Source organism: Lissotriton vulgaris, chromosome 2_1 (assembly GCF_964263255.1).
Source record: "Lissotriton vulgaris chromosome 2_1, aLisVul1.2, whole genome shotgun sequence".
Taxonomy (NCBI): Eukaryota; Metazoa; Chordata; class Amphibia; order Caudata; family Salamandridae; genus Lissotriton; species Lissotriton vulgaris.
In genome coordinates, this window is record NC_141687.1 from 1,277,021,254 (window position 1) to 1,277,044,808 (window position 23,555).

A 23,555-nucleotide genomic window follows, 5' to 3' on the forward strand; every position below is an offset into this window, starting at 1 on the left:
CTCTCTAGATGGTCCGCCTGGGCGGAGTCCAGCACCGGGAGGGCTACAGACTCCAAATAATTCTCGGCGTCCCGCAGCGAGGAGGACTCCCCAGCGTACAGTGTCTCGTAGAAGCTGCGAAAGGATTACTCCACCTCCGCGTCACCAGAAACAGTAACCCTGTCCGCTCCCACCAGTTCCCTCACAACATTACGCTGCTGCGCCACCCGGAGTCGATGGGCCAGGAGCTTACCACACTTGTCTCCCCCTGAGTAAAAGGCATGCTTCAGGCGCAAAGCGGCATATTCCGCCCTATCAAGATCTAGCGCTGATAAGAGCTTCCTCGCTGCTTTCAATTGCCGCCAAACTCTCGGAGCCCCTGTGCGGCGGCGAACCTGCTCAAGCTCCCTGACCTGCGCAGTCAGTTCGTCCCTCTTACGCTGCCGCTCCCTATTTTCGGCTGAGGAGATGGAAATAAATTCCCCTCGGAGGACCGCTTTCAAAGCTGCCCACTGCGTTGCTTGAGACGTGTCGGAGTTGCCATTGTGGATCAAATAGTCCTGAATGACCTCCCCTATGCGCTTCACAACCGACTTCTTATGTAAAAGAGTATCGCGAAGACGCCACGTCCCTCGAGAGGGAGAGGCCCCCGGCCACTTGAAAACGCCGGAAACTGGCGCATGGTCAGACAGGGACAGGACCCCGATATCCGCCGCTACGGCGGCAGTGCGCATCGGTCCACTCACCAGGAGGTAATCCAGCCGCGAGTAAGTGCGGTGCGCGTGGGAGAAGTAGGAGTAATCCCTATCAGTGGGGTGCAAAGAGCGCAAAGAGCGCCAGAGGTCGTGCAGATCCATCTCCTCAATCCGATCCTTCACCGCGCGGGGAAGTTCCCCGGTCTGCGGGGAGCGTTGTGCCGACCTGTCCATAGCCGAGTCGAAAACGATGTTCAGGTCTCCCCCCAGGATAACATGGCGATCGGGCGAGGCAGTGACGTCCACCAACACTGAATCTAGGAAACTATCCTGGTGATCATTCGGGCTATAAATGGAACCAACCGTAAAAGCTGTTCCCCCCAGGCGCATGCGATATGCAAGGAGCCTCCCCTTCTGTTCGGCATATTTATACAGAACCTCGCCTCTAAAGGAGCTAGCTAAAAGAATGGCCACCCCCGCTGTCTTGGTCGCTGCTGAGGAGAAGAACTGAGTGGGGAACTTGGCAGAGCGCAGCCTAGGGCAGTCCCTGGGCAACAAGTGGGTCTCCTGCATGAGGCATATATCCGCCTGCGTCCCCTCCAGCAATGACAGGATCGCCCTACGCTTCACAGGGTTATTCAGACCCTTAACGTTCAGGGTCACTACCTTTAGGGACGGCATTCTACCCGGGGAACAGAAGCGCTATGCAGCAGGCATGGGGTTGATAGGCGGGGCGCACGGGGCAGGCGCGCGGAAGAGGCCAGGACAGGCCAAGCGTAGGCATGGGTAACATCGGACGGGACCCTCCCAACAGCAAAACAACCCTTACTCCCCCCCAAAACATACTCATGGCAACTAGCCAAAAACAAAAACAGATGTAAACACCCCATTGTCTCAGTCAAGCCCAAAAAACAGGCAAGTCCGTAGGAAACAGAAAAGTGGACGTCCAGCCACTCACCTCCAACCGCCCCCCCCCACCCCCACCCCCCCCGGCCACAAACCCAGCGTCGTAGAGGCTAAGAATCTCTCCCCCCGGAGTGAATTCAGGCCGTCAAGGTCACGCCATTGGAGTCGGCCAAGTCCCTGGCCGCTGCCCTCAAAGCTTCTGCCATGTCCGCCCTGATAGTAGGGGAATCAGGGCGACTTGCACTCGCTGGTGACTGTCTCCTCGTCGACCTCCGTCGGCTCCGTCTCTCTGGACGCCTCCAGGACGGTGTAGCTCTGTCTTCCTCCGTGGCCGTGAGGCCCAGTACTCTGCAGATATCTTGTAAGGAGCGCAGTTGGTGTAGCACCCCGTTCCACCGAAAGATCAGACGGAAAGCCATGTTGTGTTTTGCGCTGTTTCATGTCCCAGCCACTATGCCTACCCACGCAAGTGAGGTACCATTTTTTCCGGGAGACCTGGGGGAACGCTGGGTGGGTGGACATTTGTTGATCCACGCAGATTCCAGAACTTTCCACCACAGAAATGTTAGGAAAATTTGTTTTTTTTTCAAAATCTTAGCTTTGCAAGGGATTCTGGGTAACAAAACCTGAGGGTAGGCAGAGGAGTCACCCCATCCTGAATTCCCCTGGGTGTCTACTTTTCAGAAATGTATAGGTTTGCTAGGTTTCCTTAGGTGCTGGCAGAGCTAGGGCGCAAAAACAAAAGGTAGTCTTTTTGTTCAAAAAGTGCAACATTTTACTGGGAAATTGAGGTGAGACCATGTTGCGTTTTGCGCTGTTTCATGTCGCAGCCACTATGCCTACCCACGCAAGTGAGGTACCATTTTTTTTCGGAGACCTGGGGGAACGCTGGGTGGGTGGAAATTTGTTGATCCACGCAGATTCCAGAACTTTCCACCACAGAAATGTTAGGAAAATGTGTTTTTTTTGTCAAAATCTTAGCTTTGCAAGGGATTCTGGGTAACAAAACCTGGGGGTAGGCAGACGAGTCACCTTATCCTGAATTCCCCTGTGTGTCTAGTTTTCAAAAATGTATAGGTGTGCTAGGTTTCCCTAGGTGCTGACAGAGCTAGGGCTCAAAAACAAAAGGTAATCTCTTTGTCCAAAGAGCGCAAGATTTCACTGGGAAATTGAGGTGCAACCACGTTGCGTTTTGCGCTGTTTCGTGTCGCAGCCACTATGCCTACCCAGGCAAGTGAGGTACCATTTTTTTTTGGGAGACCTGGGGAAACACTGGGTGGGTGGAAATTAGTTGATCCACGCAGATTCCAGAACTTTACTCCACAGAAATGTGAGGAAAATGTTTTTTTTTTGTCAAATTCTTAGCTTTGCAAGGGATTCTGGGTAACAAGACCTGGTGGTAGGCAGTCGAGTCACCCCATCCTGAATTTCCCTGGGTGTGTACTTTTCGAAAATGTATAGGTTTGCTATGTTTCCCTAGGTGCCGGCAGAGCTAGGGTGCAAAAACTACAGGTAGGCACTTTGCTAAAAAAGGGTCAATTTGTAACTGCAAAATTTAGGTGTCACCACGTTGCATTTTGCGCCGTTTCCTGTTGCAGGCACAAGGCCGACCCACACAAGTGAGGTACCGTTTTTATCGGGAGACTTGGGGTAATTCAGATTTGTAAATCAACTGTTATTACCAATTGAGCTTTCGCGCATTTCTCGCTTTCAATGAAAGACATTGTGTAAAAAAAAAAAAAAAATTTGAAAAATGACCAATAATTCTCATGCTAGTATGAGTATTCCCAATTTTGAAAATTAGCAATTATATACTGTTTCTGAACTCTATAATTTGTACCCAATTCAGAAATACATAGGTGTCTTTCATACAGATTTTTCCATGTATACATTTTCCAAGACAAATTGCTCTATACCCAGTAAATGAAAAAATACCATTGCAAGTTGCTGCTCAGTTTTTGGATCTGGGTTCGTCGGGTTCTTGGTAAAACTACAAGTCCTATATATCCCCACAACCAGGAAGGTCTACGAATGTAACGGTATATTGCTTTCCAATAGCTGTCAAAATTAAAAAAAGTTATAGGTGAAAACGTTGAGACAAAAGGCTGTTTTTTTCAACAAATTTTCAATTATTCCAATATTTAACTGTTAGTTTCTATAAAGAAACCTTCATGGATTTAGACAAATGACTCCTTTCTGAATTCAGAATTTTGTCTACTTTTCGAAACTGTACAGCTTTCTAGGATCCATTATTGCTTTCAAACTCATTTCTACCATTAACTGAAAGGAGGTGGAAAGCTCTAAAAATAGCAAAAATAGGCTATGTCCCAGAAAAATGCCAAAACTGTGTGAAAAATGTCGGTTCTCTGACAAAAGACTGTCATTTCCTAAAAGCTGAGAAAATGGAGATTTCAGCCCCACAAACCCTTTTTTGATAACATTTTCAGGGAAAAACCCAGAGGCTTTCATTTGCAGCCCGTTTTTCCCATTTTTCTGGAAAAAACAAAAAAATCACTATATTTTGGTTAATTTCTGGGACCCCTCCATGGGAATCCACAAACCCTGGGCGCCTTTAGAATCCACATGATGTTGGAAGAAAAGGACCCAAATTTGGCGTGGATACCTTATGTGGTCAAAAAGTTACAAGGGCCTAAGCGCGCACTACCCCAAATCGCCAAAAAAGGGCTTAGCACAGGAGGGGAAAAGGCCTAGCAGCGAAGGGGTTAATGTCTGAGGCTGTTTGGATGCGATTAGGCGCGGTCATGGTGGTTTGTGTCTCTCGCTAACTCTTGCGCTAACCCATGTGGCGTGCTCTGCATCTTGCCCCCTCCTCTGGCGTGGTTCTTGGTGTGGTCCCTTGTTGGTCCCTCCCCCCTGGGATGTAGATAGGAAGTGGGATAGAGTGTAGGTAGAAAGAAAAAAGTGTGTCCACAAGATCGCCCCTGTTCGTACTGCCGGCTTCCCGCCCTTTCGGCCCCCCCCTGTCATCGTACTGTAGACGTGCGACAGCAACGGTCCTCCCTCCCTCCGTCTCCCTGAGTCATTTTTCCCTGCCCTTCCATGTGTATCTGGTATCTCTTCAGCAAAGGATATACGATTTTATCAACGTTGGTTACGTTTCCCCTGAGAGTCTGTAAGTTTCTTGTTCTTTAGTTGCGCCATGTTGAGGTAGAGGTTCTTGAGGTGGATTAGTTGTCTTGAGGTAGTCTATGTTTCTATCGGTCAAAGTCCTCCTTCTGCGCCTCCTTCCGAGCCGTCTGACGACGCTCTTCTTTTCGCTGCTCCTGGGCTTTGTGCTTCCATTTCTTCCGGGTCTGGTCCTTGCAGGTGTCTCCGAAGTTGTGCCGGCTCCTCAAAGATCCTCGTGCCTCTCCTGTCAGTGATACGCATTTTTGCAGGCACCGCGAAGCTGAAGGTTATGTTTGCTTTTTTGAGTCTTTCTCTGAGCGCTAGGAAGCCTTTCCTTGTCTCTACCGTTGTTTTATAGAAGTCCTGTGTTATTATTATCTTGTGTCCCTTCCACTTCACTGTCTGGCCTTTCCTTGCAAAGGCAAAAATGGCATCTGTGTGATACGCTCTCATTGGTCTTGGCCCATTCCTTTGTGATTGTTTCATTGCTGGAACTCTTTACGCATTGTCTATCTCGAAAGACCTGTCGAATTTTAGGCCTGTCGGCTTGGGGATTAGGTCTTCGAGTAGTACAGCGCAAAAGCCTGCGGTTGCCTCCTCGTCCTCTGGCACTCCCATGAGCCAGATGTTGCCCTTCCTGTTTCTATCCTCCTGCTCTGCTAGCATTCTTTGTAGGTCACTGGTCGCTTTAGCAACATCTTGCATGCCCCTGTTTGTTCTGGTTGTGCTGTCTTCTATGTCGCTTATTCTTTTCTCCGCTTCATCGACTCTACTGGACATTTTGTTTTGGTCGGCTCGTATGGCTGTGAGTTCTAATTGCACATTGTGAATGGAGTTTTTTGTGGCTTTCGCTAGGTCATTAGCCTCAGTGATCTTCTTTAGGAGTATGTCCATTGCTGCCTCGTTGGTGGTGTTATTCTTCAGCTTTGTTGGAGACTCTGCCATTTCCTTCCTGAGTTTTTTGTTGTCACTGGATATTTTGTCCTCTCGGCCTGCCATTTTATCAAAGCCTCTTCTCGCTAGGTAGTCGTGTGTTCTACTACTACACTGGTCCGCAATGATCTTGCGCTCTGGGGTGTTCTCAAGTCTGAACCTCCTCGGCCACCTTATTGTCCTTGTCCTAGTCTTGCTGGACGCCAGGGCGTTGTTGTGAGTTTGTGTTTGTTTGGTGTTTATGTTCGTGTTCGCTGCAGTGGCCTGTACGTTTTACACTTCACACTTCACACTGCAAGGAGGGGTGCGGTGGCGGCTGTCTGTCTGGTACGGTTTGCCTGCTTCCTGCCTGCCGTCCCAGCTCGTTCTTCCTGTGCGCCTGCTCTGCCTCTGGTTGTGGCTTATGGCGCTTGTAACTAGTTTGCTGGTTTGCGCTTCTCAGGCGATCCTCCTTGGCCTGTACCTGGCCGAGTTCCGCTGCGTGTGGTCTGAGCCCCTTTGCCTTGCTTCCCCTCGCTATGCTTGCGTTATGCGTTGCCAGCGTTGGTACCTTATTGTCTGTGCTAGCTGTTGCGCACACTTGCTTGGCTTACTTTTTTGGAAGCTTTCCGGTGCTTGCTGCGAGTTTGCGCTTCCCAGGTGGTCCTCCTTGATTAGTGCTTGTTCATGTTGGCTATATTTCTTTTTTTTTTTTAATTTTATTGTTTTATTGCAAGGAAATACAGCAGTACATAGTTACAAAAATAGCACAATGTCCTCATAAAATGCATAACAATTTATAACATAAATCTAATTCAGGCAGCATAGTAAATTACATCCATTCAGCAATTGGTGCCCAGATTTTCTCCCCCAAAGCTCTTCTTTTAACTCCCTTTAACTTGTATATAGCAGATTCAATATTATATATAAACAATAGTTTTTCACGCCAAGTGAAGAATGAAGGAGGATCCGGGCTAATCCATTCCTTAGTAATACAGGACTTTGCTGCAGCCATACATATAAATAAAAAGTAAGAAATTGGTCTTGACCTAATAGAAATATGATCGATGCCCAATAACAACAATTCAGCAGTTATTTTAATCTCACATTTAACAACAATAGAGAGGACATTTTCAATATGTTGAAAAAACGTAAAAAGTTTAGGGCAAGAAAAATACATATGCAATTCATCAGCTGCAAATAACCCACAGCGACTGCAGTTCGTACCCGTCGTAGTACTCCACTTGGCAACTTTACTTGGAGTATAGAAAAGATTATGTATACACATAAAATGTTGGAATGTCATCATCCCTGTGATCAGACAGTCTGAAGCAACTTTAATCGATAGCAAAATATCGACATCAGGTATACCTAGGCTGTTAGCCCATTTCAGCTGACATTGTCCTAGATCATCCCCATATTCCTGAATTAGACTTGAGTAAATAGTTTCTATACGGGGCTTTTTCTGCAAGAGTTCTAGCAATGGAATTTTCGTCATTTTAGCTGGGGAAGTTAAGGGATGGCTCTGCAGGAAGCTTCAAAGTTGAAGAAATTTAAAAAAGTCATTTCTTACCAAGGAAAAATTGTTCATTAATTCCTGGAATGAAACAATTTGACCATTACTGAATAGATCTCCCAAATACCGTATTCCTTTCTGCTGCCATCTATACATCGTTAAATCCCAAAAAATTTCCGGTAGAAGACCCATTGATATTAAGGGGGTATAGGAGTTTAATTTACATATGTTTATATGTTTTTGAACTTTTTGCCACACTCCAGAGGCTGCCTTCAGTGTCTTATACTTTGTTTTTTTGTGGTAACTAGGCTCTACGATCCTAAGAAAGCTACCCTTAATTTTCTCACCCATAATCATTTCATAGATTGACGGAGTTTGGCAATTCGGCACTTCTATTCTATCTTCCATAATTAAGGGGCTTATGTATTGTAATGCGGTAGATAAGTAATAAAAAAAAAAAGTAAGGAACATTCCAACCGCCACATTCGTTACTAAGTATCATTTTCTTTAATGCTTTCCTATGACGTTTATAGCCCCATAAAAACCGAGAAGTGCTTCTTTCTAAATTTTTAAAGCAGAGCGATTGGAATTCTAATGGTATTGTGCGATACATATACAATACTTTTGGTAAAATCAGCATTTTTAAGATGTTAAGTCTGCCATACAATGATAAATGTAAATGATCTAGGCGCTGCAATGAGATGTTAATTTGAGTTATTATAGGATTTATATTACGTTCTGGTATCTTCTCTATGGGCAGGGAGATCTTAATTCCTAAATATGTGACCTCTGAGATAGTGGAAATATTTGAAGGTGGGTTATCCCCAGAGCAAAGAATTTGTGTTTTCTCCAGATTGAGTTTATAGCCGGAGAAAAACCCAAATTACTTAACAAGGTCATCAATCGCTGGTAGAGCTGTCTGAACATCAGTAGTAGTTATCACTATGTCATCAGCATAAGCTAAAGCTCTATAATTAATATTAGCTAGATGAATAGGTTTGATTTTTTGTTCCAAAATAAAACGATTAATTAAAGGGTCGCTATTAAAAGCAAAAAGTAAAGGTGAACAGGGACATCCTTGTCGGGTGCCCCTGGTGATTGGAAAAGAAGGGGAGATTTGCCCATTAATTCGAATACAAGCTTTAGGAGCAGTATACAAGGTTTTTAAAGCTTTTATAATACCAGGACCTAGTCCCTTCCTAGATAAAAGTTCCCATAGATAGCCCCAAGCAACCCGGTCAAAAGCTTTTTCAGCATCTAAAAATACAAGTCCAACATTAGACCGAGTTGCTTGGGACCAATCCAGGAACGTAATCACTCGTCGAATGTGATCAGCAGTGTCTCTAGCTGGAATAAAGCCATGTTGATATATAGAAACTAAAGGAGAGATGATATTGGATAATCGTAAAGCTAGAATTTTAGAATTTTTTTTACTGTCGGCATTTATGAGTGATATGGGACGAAAGGATGAGGGTAATAAAGGAGGTTTGCCTTTTTTAAGAAACACAGTAATTATAGAGTCATGCCATGATTGAGGGGCAATACCTTGTTGAGCACTCAGACATAGGTCCACTAGTTCTCTAACTCTAAAGGGATAGCGTCAGGGCCCGCTGCTTTTCCTGAGGCTAAAGACATCAGAGAGAGTTCAATTTCCTCCCAAGTAATTGGAAAATCTATTTTCTCCTTCTCTTCGCTGGGTAAGGTGGCATTCAAAGCTGATTCAAGAAACTGAGTAATCTGATCTGAACAATCTAACATAACGTCCTCAGTATACAATTTAAAGTAGAAGTCACTAAATACTTTAAGTATGTCTTCTATTTTATTAACAGTCATCCCGGTCAGATTGTTAATTTTATCGATACTAGCAAATGTCCCTTTCTGTCTGGCCCTCTTAGCCAAATGTTTACCTGAGTTTTCTCCAACTTCATAAACTTCCGTCCAAAAAGCAGAAATTTGCTGAGCAAACTTTAAAGCAAATCCTTGATGAATCTTGACTTTAAGAGTCATTAGTTCCTTTATAATACTTTCTGTAGCTAATCCTTTATTACATGCCTGCATAAGCTGAATCTCTAGCGATCTTAGATTTTTCATTTCTAATTCTTCTCGCTTTCTAGTCTCCTTTTTTTTCTTATTGAGTAACTCAGTGTTTCTCCCCGAACTCCACATTTGAAGGCATCCCAAACTATTTCTAAAGATGCAGTGCCTTTGTTGTTAGAAAAAAAATTCAGGAATCCAGATGTTTATATGCTCAACATAAGATAAATCATACAATAGTTTGCGGTCAAATGACCATGATCGAGGGGTGGGTGGAGTGATTAATTCAAACTTAAAAGTTATGGGATTATGATCTGATATGATTTTTGGTAGCTCCCCATATTCCGCTTGAGTAAGTTCATTATATAAAGTCTTAGATATGAAGAAATAGTCCCGTCTAAAATGTCTTTGATGAGGGGCAGAAAAAAAGTATATCCAAACATTCCCCCCCTTTTCTCATACCCTACGTCTAGCAATCTGTATTCTTGAATTATCCCTTTAAGTGCTTTAAACACCTTCTTCTTCCTGCCTATATATGGGGTACTGCCATTAATGTCAAATGTTTCATCCAAATGTAGATTAAAATCTCCACATAATATAATATTGGATGGCCATTGAGCTAGCTCCAAACTTAGATAATGTAGGGCTATACATATATAGATAGATATATATAGATGCATATAATGAACAAATAATAATAGTCAATCCTCCAAATTTGAGTTCAGCAATAACCCATCGTCCTAATGGGTCTTCTTTAACTTTTTTAGTTTCCCCCAATCCAAATCTCTTTAAAATTGCCACCCCTCTTATTGTAGAGCTCTGACGAGAGCACCCTACTACTTCCAATCCAAGATCTCTCAGCCACCCTCTATTTGACCAGGAGATATGAGTCTCCTGTACACAGACTAAATCCAACCGCATAGTTTTTAACATCTGAGCTATTATACCCCTTTTTCTTTTGTCATTTAGGCCACAAACATTGATAGAACATATCGTCAATTTAGCCATTATATTGTTTTAGTAAGTTAGCACAGTTAAACATATAGTGACAGAAAATTCCAAAATTCGACACCTGCCATAAAAAAATCGTAAACTTAGAATAAATACATCTTTAAGTTGTATGTCCTTGCACCCAAAAAAAAAAACTTTTTCCCACCCGGTCCCCCCCAGCTCATCCCTCCCAACCCACCCTCTCCCCAACACCCCCCACTGGAAGCGTAAGGGCTAATACCCTCATTGATGGTAAGTGAGTATGAGCTATTTAGTTCCGCCCGGGCCAACCAGAACTGAAAAGTAATATACCTCTGGCACAAAGAAAAGAAAAAGTCATAAAGAGTAGATCACTAATAGAAGGGCAGCCCACTCAAGCTAAATATATTTATTATCCTTGACCTTTATCCTATGAATCGCTATTGCATTGTTTCTAAGAATTGTTGTGCTTTGATCTCAGATACAAAAAAGATAGTTCTCCCCTTATGCACAACCTTAAGTTTAGCAGGATTTAAAAGAAAGGTTTGCCCCCCCCCTTAGATTGTATTGGTGCCATTAATTGTTTAAGTCTCCAGCGTTGTTGCACTGTCGCTGAACAAAAATCTGGTCGAACAAACAATTTGTGCCCCAGACCCTTTCTAGTTTTAGATGGCCTAGCCAAATCATATAAAATCTCACGGAGTAGGTAATTCTGCAAGCATATAAGAATAGCTCTTGGGTTTTTGTTTCCCCCTCTTGATCATGTTTTTGGTTAAAGGGAAAACGATGAGCTCTTATAACTTCTTTATCCCAGTCCCATCCTTTGAGATCCTGAAAGGCATCTGAGAGCATCTCTACAACAAACCGTCGGACATCCTTTCCTTCTGATTTTTCAGCCACTCCCAATATACGTAAGTTGTTGCGCCGTGAGCGATTTTCCAAATCAGTTAGTTTCCAGTCAATATCTTGTCTAGTACTATTAAGATCCTTAATTGAGGTTTTTTGTAAAGTTAATTCATCCTCCACAGCAGATATGCGGGTTTCAGTCTCCTGTACTCTCAGATTGGTATCCGTACTGGACTTAGCCAACCGGCGAACAACATTCTGAAGCTTACGCACAGCTCCTTGAGTACGAAGCCCCTCTGCTTTAGTTTCCTCTCAGTGAGTCATGATCATTCTATACATAGACGTCTGTAGTTTATATATTGACTTCAGTGTAACCTCTTCATCTCCCTCCAGTAGCTCTCGAGATTCAGCGTCAGTTTCTGAACTCGTGCCGGCCCCTTCCCACTGCGGTTGATTTATAGAGCCCACATTTTTTTTTCACCTGTTTTGGCCTCTATGACCCTACGAACAGTGTTTGGGGCTCCTTCGTTCAGTAAAAAGGTCAGATCAAAGTAGGTCTTCTTCTGAAATTTGGCTGTATTCGAACAGAGTCTACTACGTCTTGCTTGCCCTGCTACGGTTGTGTTGTGCGCTCCCCCACGCGCTTGTTTGGCCTCGTTCGATCTTGGTCTTGGTCTTGGTTATGGCTTCCTCGCCTTGCGCTTGTTAGTGGCGCCCGAATCACCTTGCGCTCCAGCGCTTGCCGCAGCTTCCACCTTTGCCCCTTTGCGTTGTGCGTTCCCCGCGCTTACTTCCTCTTGTCTGTGCTCGCCCTCAGCCTCTCCTCTTAGTGTCCTTATTGTTGGGTGTGGCACACACTCGCCTCCCCTTCCTAAGATGGCCACCTCCGGGTGTTATTGTGCCCGAGGATTCTGTCTCTGATCTGTTGGGCCCGGTCTCCTTACTTCTTCCTGTGTTGGAGCCTCTGTTCGGGACTTGTTACTTCGTTACAGGGCCAGATCTTAGAGTGTCCTCACTCCTTCGAGCATTCGCTTTGTTCGTGAGCTCGTGGGTGCGCGAGTGCACAGCGTTCTCCCAACTTAAAATGGCCGCCTACTTGATCATTTCGATTTCGTTTCGCTTCCTCTTCGTGTTGGAGTTTAGCGGAGGAATTGCAGTTTAGCGGTTAAAGTGGGCACATCGACCTTGGTACGCGCGGCTTATTACTTACTGCTGCGCTAGCTGTTCCGCCCCTCACCGCGTTAGTCTCCGACCTGCTCGCTTCTCATTCGGGGGTTCGGCGGCTTATTTGCTGCTCGGTCCTGTGCCGCCCACCATCTTGGAAGCTTCGGTCTTCCTCGCTGCTCCCTGCACCTTTTCCTCGATTCCTCCTGTCTTTCTGTTCTTGGAGGCCCCTCTTTTGTCTCCTTTCGTGCCTCAGAGGTTCCCACGTCTCTCAATTCCTTTGTAGCTGTTGTTCGGGCACTTTCGCTGGTTGTTTCGCCGCTTTTTCGTTCAGGGTGACGGAGCTCTTGGACTTAGGCGTCTGCCTGCATTGCTGTCCAAGCCACGCCCCCTTCTTCCCTTTTCTGATTTGCCTTTTCTCCATACCCGTGTATCCCTCCCGCCCTCCCTTGGTGCTGTGACTGCATCCCCTCTCCGATCCCACTTAATGGAACTCTGCTTTTCTGTATATAGAGATAACTCAAATCACTAGTATATGCAGTAGACCTTTGTACTCTCTACCATTCCTATGTGACTCTTAGAGTATATCCTTTCATTTCCCTTCTCTATGTATATAGAGATAACTCTAATCACTAGTATATGCAGTAGACCTTGTACTCTCTACCATTCCTATGTGACTCTTAGAGTATATCCATTCGTATCCCTTCCCTATGTATATAGATATTACTCTAATCACTAGTCTATGCAGTAGACTCTTGTACTCTCTACCATTCCTATGTGACTCTTAGAGTATATCCATTCGTATAGTAACACAAAAGAGAGTACAAAGTTCCCCAGGGAGGAGGAGGTAAAGAAAAGTCCCTGTGAGTGTAGTGAAGAGCAGAGGAAGGGAAATTCCCTTGTTGGAACTAAAACCCTCACACACCCAGTAAACTAAGTGTTATGCTTCATCATATGGATTCTGCTCCTCGTCAGACTGGCGCTGCAATGTCTGACGGGCTCCCGAAACCGGGGCTCTTTATCGGAGATCTTTTGTTCCAGCCATATGGTGCATGCGTGTGAGAGGGCAGGGAAAGTGTTGCCGTGAAGTGAAGTGTGTCTAAAAAAGGGTAAGTCAGTCCACAATGTACTTTATTAGCGTGGTTGATTCCCTTGGTTAAAAGGGGTGGGAGGGGAGATATGTGCCAAGAAGATCCAAAGCAAGATATCTATTACCCTCAGGTCAGGTCAACATGTTTCTTGCCATCATGGCAATTCTTCAGGACCAAGGTGTTGGTACTACACAGTGAAAAAAGAAAAATAATTAAATTACAACCTTATTAAATAGGTCTGTGGAGGAAGCAGGCCAATGGGTCCTGCTAAAGTTTAGCGACCTAGAGAAGATAAAAAACAAGCAACAGAGGGTTGTGGTAAGTATGATGCTCTGTTGAAAACTAGTTCACATATGCTTTATATTGTACACACACAGAAAAATATTTTAAAAAAGCATAACAGAATGCAAGGGCTCATTTTGTGGAATAAAATAACCCATAGTTCTGCCTTCGACAAACTCAATTTAAGAGTATGGATCATAGTAATACAAGCGATGTGAATGAAGAAACTGAGGGCAAAAAACTGTGGAATTTAAAGGGCTCAGTGCTTACCCTGGGAAGTTCCCTAAGGTGCCCCGCAGACTGCTCCCGTGGGACCGGCAAGGGGTATGGTACCTGTGGGAGAGAAAAATGCCGAGCACGAGGCATGTTTACGAATTCGGAGACAAATAGTGACCTCTGTTTGTCAAACCGTCATGATGGAGCCCACCAATTTAGTCAATGACAGCTCAAGAGAATGGCAAGCTCTACTCGAGCCCAAGGTCTGTGTGGTGTAAAGACCAGAGATGCCTAAATAGACAGCACGCGGCACCCGCGGCCATCCGCCTCCACGAGGAACCGCCAAACCACAAAGCCGCACACTGCCCTCATCCCGTACCGCTTAGAACCTGCGGGGGGACTCAGGCCGGGCCAGGCAAGCAGAACGGCGGGAACCATCGACGAGAACCGGAACAGCCCCACATGAACCGTGCTATCCCGGAAGCAAGAGTCTTCCACGTCAACGCCGACAAAGGGTAAATCAAAGCGGAGCTGACCACAAACTGTAAAAAGCCACCGACGTGGTTGTGGGCATCATTCGGAGTAAATATACCCCTTAGCTTACCTCAGGCGGCGTGCGGTCCAAGCTGAGTAACCTACCCCACGAACAGCGCCTGGTCAAGGCGCAGAGCAGCTGGTGGTGAGCCCGGTGTCAGAACCGGGTTTATGAGCCATCGCTAATCCGCCGAGTCAGTGTGCTCGGGCGTGGCCTCTTTTGTCGAGGAACGCGCATGCACCGGTCCAGGTACACCGTGTGAGCACTACACCGATAGAAGCCATAGAGCCACCGGGTAAATGCGGCGGCCATGTTTGATGCAAAAATATTGTCAGGATTAGTGCCGGTGGTTGGCAGAATTGGGCAAGGTGTTGAGAACGGGAATTTAGAGTGATGGCATACTCAGAAAATACAACGGTGGTGATTGTTCGATCAATGTTTCGAAATAGTGAAATAGTGTGACTCTCAAATGCGGGGTGCCAGTGGGCATACCATTCTGAGTATAATATTGGTAGGACTGGTAGTCTATTTGTAGTCATGGAACCCATATGTTTGGTCTTGTAGTGTGTAGGTCTGTTCATAACCAGTCAGCACACATTATGTATTGTACAGTCAACGTAAAGGGAAGAGGTACACAGTGCGGGACATGGGTTATACAGAGAAGGGGGATGTTTCACATCAGTTGATAAATGCCCTCACAACCATGTGTACAGGTAGCTTATCGTGCCAAAGAGGCCCAAGGGACCGAATCATTTAACCCCATGGAATCAAGCTTAAGTCGGTGAACCCATCTCTGTTCGATCCTGAATAATGCCTGTTTGGTAATGGCAGGGTGGGACTCTAATACCAGCCATGTAACACTGTCAGCTGAATGGCAATGTTGTGAGTAGCGCTCTTACACTAAAGACCATTGACGTGGAAGACTCTTGCTTCCGGGATAGCACGGTTCATGTGGGGCCGTTCCGGTTCTCGGCGATGGTTCCCGCCGTTCTGCTTGCCTGGCACGGCCTGAGTCCCCCCCGCGGGTTCTAAGCGGTACGGGGATGCGGGCAGTGTGCGGCTTTGTGGTTTGGCGGTTCCTCGTGGAGGCGGATGGCCGCGGGAGCCGCGGGTGCCGCGTGCTGTCTATTAGGCATCTCTGGTCTTTACACCACACAGACCTTGGGCTCGAGTAGAGCTTGCCATTCTCTTGAGCTGTCATTGACTAAATTGATGGGCTCCATCATGACGGTTTGACAAACAGAGGTCACTATTTGTCTCCGAATTCGTAAACATGCCCCGTGCGTGGCATTTTTCTCTCCCACAGGTACCATACCCCTTGCCGGTCCCACGGGAGCAGTCTGCGGGGCACCTTAGGGAACTGCCCAGGGTAAGCACTGAGCCCTTTAAATTCCACAGTTTTTAGCCCTCAGTTTCTTCATTCACATCGCTTGTATTACTATGACCCATACTCTTAAATTGAGTTTGTCGAAGGCATAACTATGGGTTATTTTATTCCACAAAATGAGCCCTTGCATTCTGTTATGCTTTTTTTATATTTTTCTGTGTGTGTGTACAATATAGAGCATATGCGAACTAGTTTTCAACAGAGCATCATACTTACCACGACCCTCTGTTGCTTGTTTTTTATCTCCTCTAGGTCGCTAAACTTTAGCACGACCCATTGGCCTGCTCCTCCATAGACCTATTTAATAAGGTTGTAATTTAATTATTTTTCTTTTTTCACTATGTAGTACCAACACCTAGGTCCTGAAGAATTGCCATGATGGCAAGAAACATGTAGATCTGACCTGAGGGTAGTAGATATCTTGCTTTGGATCTTCTTGGCACATATCTCCCCTCCCACCCCTTTTAACCAAGGGAGTCAACCACGCTAATAAAGTACATTGTGGACTGACTTACCCTTTTTTAGACACACTTCACTTCACGACTACACTTTCCCTGCCCTCTCACATGCATGCACCATATGGCTGGAACAAAAGATCTCCGATAAAGAGCCCCGGTTTCGGGAGCCCGTCAGACATTGCAGCGCCCATATGATGAAGCATGACACCTAGTTTACTGGGTGTGTGAGGGTTTTAGTTCCAACAAGGGAATTTCTCTTCCTCTGCTCTTCACTACACTCACACAGACTTTTCTTTACCTCCTCCTCCCTGGGGAACTTTGTACTCTCTTTTGTGTTACTAGTTGTTTGGACTTATACACTGGACCCCATTAAACATAGTCCATCCAGGTTCCTCCCTTTGTTTAAAAAATATATCCATTCGTATCTCTTCCTTGAGTGACTTTACTATTTGTACATTTGCAATTTTTCTTTCTGTTTGTATCTCGTTCTTGTGTGACTTTACATCTTGTACATTTGCAATTTTTTCTGTTTGTATCTTTTATGTAACGCATTTAATCCTTAGTCCTTATGTTTTGCAACTGGTTCTTATGTAAAGCGCTCTGACACCTTCCGGTAAAGTTCGCGCTATATAAAATCGCATTAAATAAAAATAAAATAAAATAAACATAGGCCACACCACTTAGACAGGATTTACTCCACTTTAGCCACGCCCCTTTAGGAGACTCCCCATACTTTATGTCATCTCACTTGGAGCACGGGATATTTTAGGGCGATGGGAACTCGTGACCTTGTTCCTGCAGCAGGGTTTTCGCCCTCTGGGAGGAATCTCATTCAGGGACCCTGCAGGTTATACAGCTCTCGAGAGCACCGCGTCCGCCTCGCGACCCGGTGTTTGTTTCCAACAGAAGCTTCCGGGGCGTCGTCATGGAAGCGCAGGCGCTGTGAGGACAAACACAATGCGGTCGCCTTAGCGACCGAAGGATGCACACACTGCAGGCTCCGGAGCGGGCTGCACCAGACGGCCTCCGAGCTCGAGCGCCCTTCATCCCCGAGAGCCGGCTGGCACCGGCGGCCAGAGCCTTCGAGTGCCGACCACCTACCGGGGCAACTTTCAGCACCAACTCCCTGGGCAGGCTGGCACTGAACCTTCTGGCAAAAGTAATCTCCCGAATCCTTCGGCACAGTGATCTCTGCAGAACTCGTTGAAATCAGTGACCTCCCAATCCCTGGCACCTGTGATCGATCACCCCAGTGCCTAGGGACTTCGGTAATTTACCAAACAATCTCGTGAGACTTTTGACAACAACCATACATCACAGCGGACAAGACACAGTCACCAAGGCAATCTGGAAAGTGAGAAGCAACTGAGAACATCACCAGAGTAAGGCCAAAGCCAACCAATTGAACGCCATGAGTCAGCGGCAAGTGCTTCAGGTATTTGAACAGTATCAAAAGGCTCGCACACAGTTTGTGCAAACGGTGGCGGAACTGGCCACTCGACCCCAGAACATCGAGACCCTCCAGAACGCAGGTGTCATGTCTTTGTTACGCCCGCTGCTCCTAGACGTGGTGCCAACCATCCAGCAGACCTCAGCCCTGGCCTTGGGCCGCCTGGCCAACTACAATGATGACCTGGCGGAGGCAGTGGTCAAGGGAGACATCTTACCACAGCTCGTCTACTCCCTGGCTGAGCAGAACCGCTTTTACAAGAAAGCGGCTGCCTTCGTCCTGCGCGCAGTGGCCAAGCACTCGCCCCAGCTAGCGCAAGCTATCGTGGACTGTGGAGCCTTGGACACACTAGTGATCTGCTTAGAAGACTTTGACCCAGGTGTCAAGGAGTCGGCCGCCTGGGCCCTGGGCTACATTGCCCGGCACACAGCTGAATTGTCTCAGGCTGTGGTGGATGCCGGCGCAGTGCCACTGCTGGTGCTCTGCATCCAAGAGCCTGAGATTGCTCTCAAGCGGATTTCAGCTTCAGCCCTCAGTGACATCGCCAAGCATTCACCAGAGCTAGCGCAGACTGTGGTGGACACTGGGGCCATTGCCCATCTTGCGCAGATGATCCTGAATCCAGATGCTAAGCTGAAGCGTCAAGTGCTGTCGGCGCTGAGCCAGATTTCCAAGCACTCCGTGGACCTTGCTGAGATGGTTGTTGAAGCCGAGATCTTTCCAGTCGTCCTGACCTGCCTGCGGGATCCTGATGACTATGTCAAGAAGAACACTGCAACACTGGTGCGAGAAATCGCCAAGCACACACCTGAGTTAGCACAGCTCATCGTCAATGCTGGGGGCGTTGCAGCCATCATCGACTGCTTGGGCACCAGCCAGGGTAATGTGCGGTTGCCAGGGATCATGATGCTTGGCTATGTGGCTGCCCACTCTGAGAACCTGGCCATGGCTGTCATCGTCTCCAAGGGTGTGCCCCAGCTGGCCATCTGCTTGGCCGAGGAGCCCGAAGACCATGTCAAGGCAGCTGCCGCCTGGGCCCTGGGTCAGATCGGACGTCACACACCTGAACATGCCCGTGCGGTGGCTGCTGCAAATGTCCTACCTAAGCTGCTGGCCCTGTACATGGAGGCCGACAATTCTGAAGACCTACAGACCAAAGCCAAGAAAGCTCTAAAGAACATTCTGCAGAAGTGCACCCACCTGCCCGCCCTGGAGCCCCTGCTGCATGACGTGCCACCCAACATTCTGAAACACGTGGTGGGCCAGTTCAGCAAGGTGCTGCCCCATGACAGCAAGGCCCGCAGGCTCTTCGTCACCAGTGGCGGCTTGAAGAAGGTCCAGGAGATCCACGCTGAGCCAGGTTCTGTCCTACAGGAGTACATCAACACCATCAACAACTGCTACCCTGAGGAGATTGTGCGCTACTACTCACCAGGTTACCCACAGACCTTGCTGGAACGTGTGGACCAGTACCAGCCCGAGGTCTAGCCCTATTGCCTATTTAACATTGTTGACCCCCAATTTGAGAAGTTCAGAACTGTTGTTGACTATATTTATCAACTCAACTTCTGTTTCCCACAGTTTATGAACAATGCAACTGTTATTAACCACCCTTTCTACCTATTGAACCAGTCACGAATGGTTACCTCCACTAATTGGCTATTTGTTCCACTTTCCATAATACATAGATCAGGTTTTTATTGAGTTTAAAGATTAATATTTGGTGCCCATTTAACTTCAAGGCACATTTTCCTAATTGTATTTTACAGTAGGCGGAAGGCCCTATGATATTTTCCATTAAAGCCCCCATACCCACACGTCTATTACATCTGAGATGCACTGGATGTTTTAAAAAAAGACATTTTTGCCAAACTTCCTTCATTTTATTCAGATTTGTTTTTGCCCATGTCTACGCCATTTCATATCATTTGGCCTTTCTTTCAAGTATGCACTTAATTCTTAAAAAATAATCCTAAAAATGTCAGATTTTATTTTGACGAGCAGTTTTTGGGGTTGCACCATGCAAGTTTCAAAGTTCCATTAGCGTCTGGATAGACTTTATCTTTTGATTCTTTCCCGCGTGGCAAGAAAAACCCGCAAGAAGATGACCACTGACTTTGATGCCATCTTTAGCCATGTTCATATTGCTCCCAAGCTAAACTTGTTCCTGAACCTTGGTGCCCTGAAGTTTGGTTATTAATCGGTGCCACACCACCATTGAGAAGTAAATGTGAGTTTTAAGCCAACACGACTGCCTGGACATTGTTCTTTTTTCTCAAAATGGCGTGAATGAGAGGGGTTCAACTGTTTCAGGAAAGGGTATTCCAGCAGTTGGTGGTTGTGCAGGGGTTTGATGGGGGATACATACCAATCTTTGTTATTGTTTTTGATATTCCCTAGTCCCCAAAGAGCTTCCCTGCTATTGAAGAGACCCTTTACATTTAACAAATACTCCTTACACTACAGTTTCTGCTATGTGCCTGAAGCTTCTCACTCTCTCTCTGTTAGCCCCAAGCTTCTCACACTGTCTTACAGTGAGCTTCACACTTCTCACCCCGTCTTACAGTGAGCTACAAGCTCCTCACACTTCGCACTGTCTTACAGTAAACTTCAAGCTCCTCACACTGTCTTACAGTGATCTCCACGCTCCTTGCACTGTCTTCAGTGAACTACACGCTTCGCACACTGTGTTACAGTGAGCTTCAAGCTCCTCACACCTCGCACTGCTTTACAGTGAACTTCAAGCTCCTCACACTGTCATACAGTGAGCTTCAACCTGCTCACACTGTCTTACAGTGAGCTGCAAGCTCCTCGCACTGTCTTTAGTGAGCTTCACGCTTGTCACAATGTCTTACAGTGAGCTTCAAGCTCCTCACACTGTCATACAGTGAGCTTCATGCTGCTCACCCTGTCTTACAGTGAGCTTCAAGCTCCTCGAACTGTCTTCAGTGGGCTTCACGCTTATTACACTGTCTTACAGTGAGCTTCAAGCTGCTCACACGTCACTCTGTCTTATAGTGAAGTTCAAGCTCCTCACTTTTTCATACAGTGAGCTTCAACCTGCTCATACTGTCTTACAGTGAGCTGCAAGCTCCTCGCTCTGTCTTCAGTGAGCTTCACGCTTCTCACAATGTCTTACAGTGAGCTTCAAGCTCCTCACACTGTCATACAGTGAGCTTCATACTGCTCACACTGTCTTACAGTGAGCTTCGAGCTCCTCGCATTGTCTTCAGTGAGCTTCACGCTTCTTACACTATCTTACACTATCTTAGAGCTTCAAGCTGCTCACACCTCGTCTTACAGTGAACTTCAGGCTTCTCACACTGTTTTACAGTGAACTTCACTGTCATACAATGAGCTTCAAGCTGCTTACATTGTCTTACAGTGAGCTTCAAGCTGCTCACACTGTCTTACAGTGAGCTTCAGGCTCCTCACATTTTCTTACAGTGAGCTTCAAGTTTCTCACACTGTCTTACAGTAAGCTTCAAGCTGCTCACAATATCTTCGATTGAGCTTCAGGCTCCTCACACTGTCATACAGGGAGCTTCAAGCTGCTCACACTTTCTTACAGTGAGCTTCAGGTTCCTCACACTGTCACACAGTGACCTTCAAGCTCCTCATACTGTCATACAGGGAGCTTTCACCTCCTCACACTGTCTTAGTGCCTGTGAGTAAGCTTCAAGCTGTTCACACTCATAGTGTGAGATTCAAGCTCCTCACATGTCTGTTCATGTACTCCAAGCTCCTTATAATCTGTACTTGCCCAATGTTCCTTGCACCATCTGTCCATGGTTCCAAGCGCTCACTACTATCTGTCCTTGGGCTCGGAGCTCCTCACACTCTATGGCTGGTGTAGCCATGGACCTAGCGTTGTTTACCCCTGTGCCTTAATCTGTCCATCTGCCACAAGCTACTCAAGTCAAAATACTTTATTTCCATGACATAAAATCTCATTGAAATCTACACATATTTCATTAAAAATAGACAACATTTTGTTAAATAGCCTAAAACAATAATTCATGATTATATCTTTCAACCCATATAATTACAATTTGTGCTATTACAAACATAAAACATTAATATTTCTCCATACCGTGACTCAATATGGTTCACAGCCCAAGATTTCACGCATATTTACAGCTCTAATAAAACAACATATAAAGATTTTAGCCAATGACAAACAATTCATAATACGTCTATCAACATTTGTAAAATGCAAAGTAATAGCAGTTTATCACAACTTCAATGATCTCTCCTAATCTTGCTTCAGTTTAACACATACTTCCCGTCTTCTCTCATATTCCTAATTGGAGATCCTCTCATTACAATTTGGCTTTCAATACTAAGTAAAAAACACCCATGGCATCATTATGTTAAAATCCTAAAAAAGGGGTAATATCGCCAGTGACTAAGATTTTACACAAATACTGTTCAATGGCTTTCGCTACATCTCGGAACTTAAGGTAATGTATCAAATCCAAACCCATTTCCCTCATTTGGGTTCCATATTTTTTAAATACAGGTCTAAGTAAATTTTTCCTTTCCGTCATGAAGAATGAACAATCCATCAATATATAGGTTACTGAATATTTCCTAGCTTGCCTACAGGGGCACTGCCCATTTGTTTTAGGAACTTCTATTTTTAATTCATTGATATGCCACCCAGGGTTCATTCGCACCCTCTAACACAAGACTTCATTAAGTAGGCACTTGGCCGGAATGTTATACAGGTAAGGGAATAGATCTGTGCTCTCCTTAGAGCTTAAGTAGGGAATAACTGCGTTCTTGGTTTCAAGATAGTACAAATCCTTTCTCCAGCTTATTTAAAAAAAACACATTGCCTGAGTGTACTCTTTATCTGGTTAATCCTGGCCACATACCCACTTTCGGTGCGCATTTCTGGTACCCCTAAATGCTTCAACATTATTGCCACAGCTCACACTGTCTTACAGTGAGCTTCGGGCTCCTCACACTTTCTTATAGTGAGCTTCAAGCTCCTCACACCTCGCACTATCTTACAGTGCACTTCAACCTCCTCACATTGTCATACAGTGAGCTTCAACCTGCTCACTCTGTCCTACAGTGAGCTGCAAGCTCCTCGCACTGTCTTCAGTGATCTTCACGCTTCTCACACTTTCTTATAGTGAGCTTCAAGCTCCTCACACCTTGCACTGTCTTACAGTGAGCTTCTAGCTCCTCACACTGTCATACAATGAGCTTTAAGCTGCTCACACTGTCCTATAGTGAGCTTCAAGCTCCATGCACTGTCTTCGGTGAGCTTCACTCTTCTTACACTGTCTTACAGTGAGTTACAAGCTCCTTAAACTGTCTTACAGTGAGCTTCAAGCTCACCATTCTGTTATACAATGAACTTCAAGCTGCTCAGACTTTCTTATAGAGAGCCTCCAGTTCCTCGCACTGTCATATAATGAACTTCAAGCTACTCAAACTGTCTTACAGTGAGCTTCAAGCTCTTCGCACTGTCTTACACTGAGCTTCACGCTTCTCACACTGTCATACAATGAGCTTCAAGCTCCTCTAACTCGTACTGTCTTACAGTGAGCTTCAAGCTCCTCGCACTCTTACAGTGAGATTCAAGCTCCTCACACTTTCCAACAATGAGCTTCAGGCTCCTCACACTTTCTTACAGTGAGCTTCAAGTTCCTCACACTGTCATACAATGAGCTTCAAGCTCCTCTCACTCGTACTGTCTTACAATGAGCTTCAAGCTCCTCTCACTCGTACTGTCATACAATGAGCTTCAAGCTCCTCTCACTCGTACTGTCTTACAATGAGCTTCAAGCTCCTCTCACTCGTACTGTCTTACAATGAGCTTCAAGCTCCTCTCACTCATACTGTCTTACAGTGAGCTTCAAGCTCCTCTCACTCGTACTGTCTTACAGTGAGATTCATGCTCCTCACACTTTCTAACAGTGAGCTTCAGGCTCCTCACACTTTCCCACAGTGGGCTTCAGCCTCCTCAAAC

At 45.8% G+C, this 23,555-nt stretch overlaps 1 protein-coding gene across 1 annotated transcript; it reads left to right on the forward strand.

The window, feature by feature from the left end:
• The first annotated feature begins 17,090 nt into the window (after positions 1-17,090).
• Positions 17,091-19,815, forward strand: SPAG6 (sperm associated antigen 6). The gene has a single exon (XM_086956993.1). The coding sequence runs from the start codon at positions 17,531-17,533 to the stop codon at positions 19,055-19,057; it is 1,527 nt and encodes a 508-aa protein (XP_086813119.1). The 5' UTR covers positions 17,091-17,530; the 3' UTR covers positions 19,058-19,815.
• Positions 19,816-23,555: the final 3,740 nt, after the last annotated feature.

What these genes read in the sequence shown, in the direction of transcription:
- SPAG6 (XM_086956993.1), top strand. Translation starts at nt 17,531, where the DNA reads ATGAGTCAGCGGCAAGTGCTTCAGGTATTTGAACAGTATCAAAAGGCT.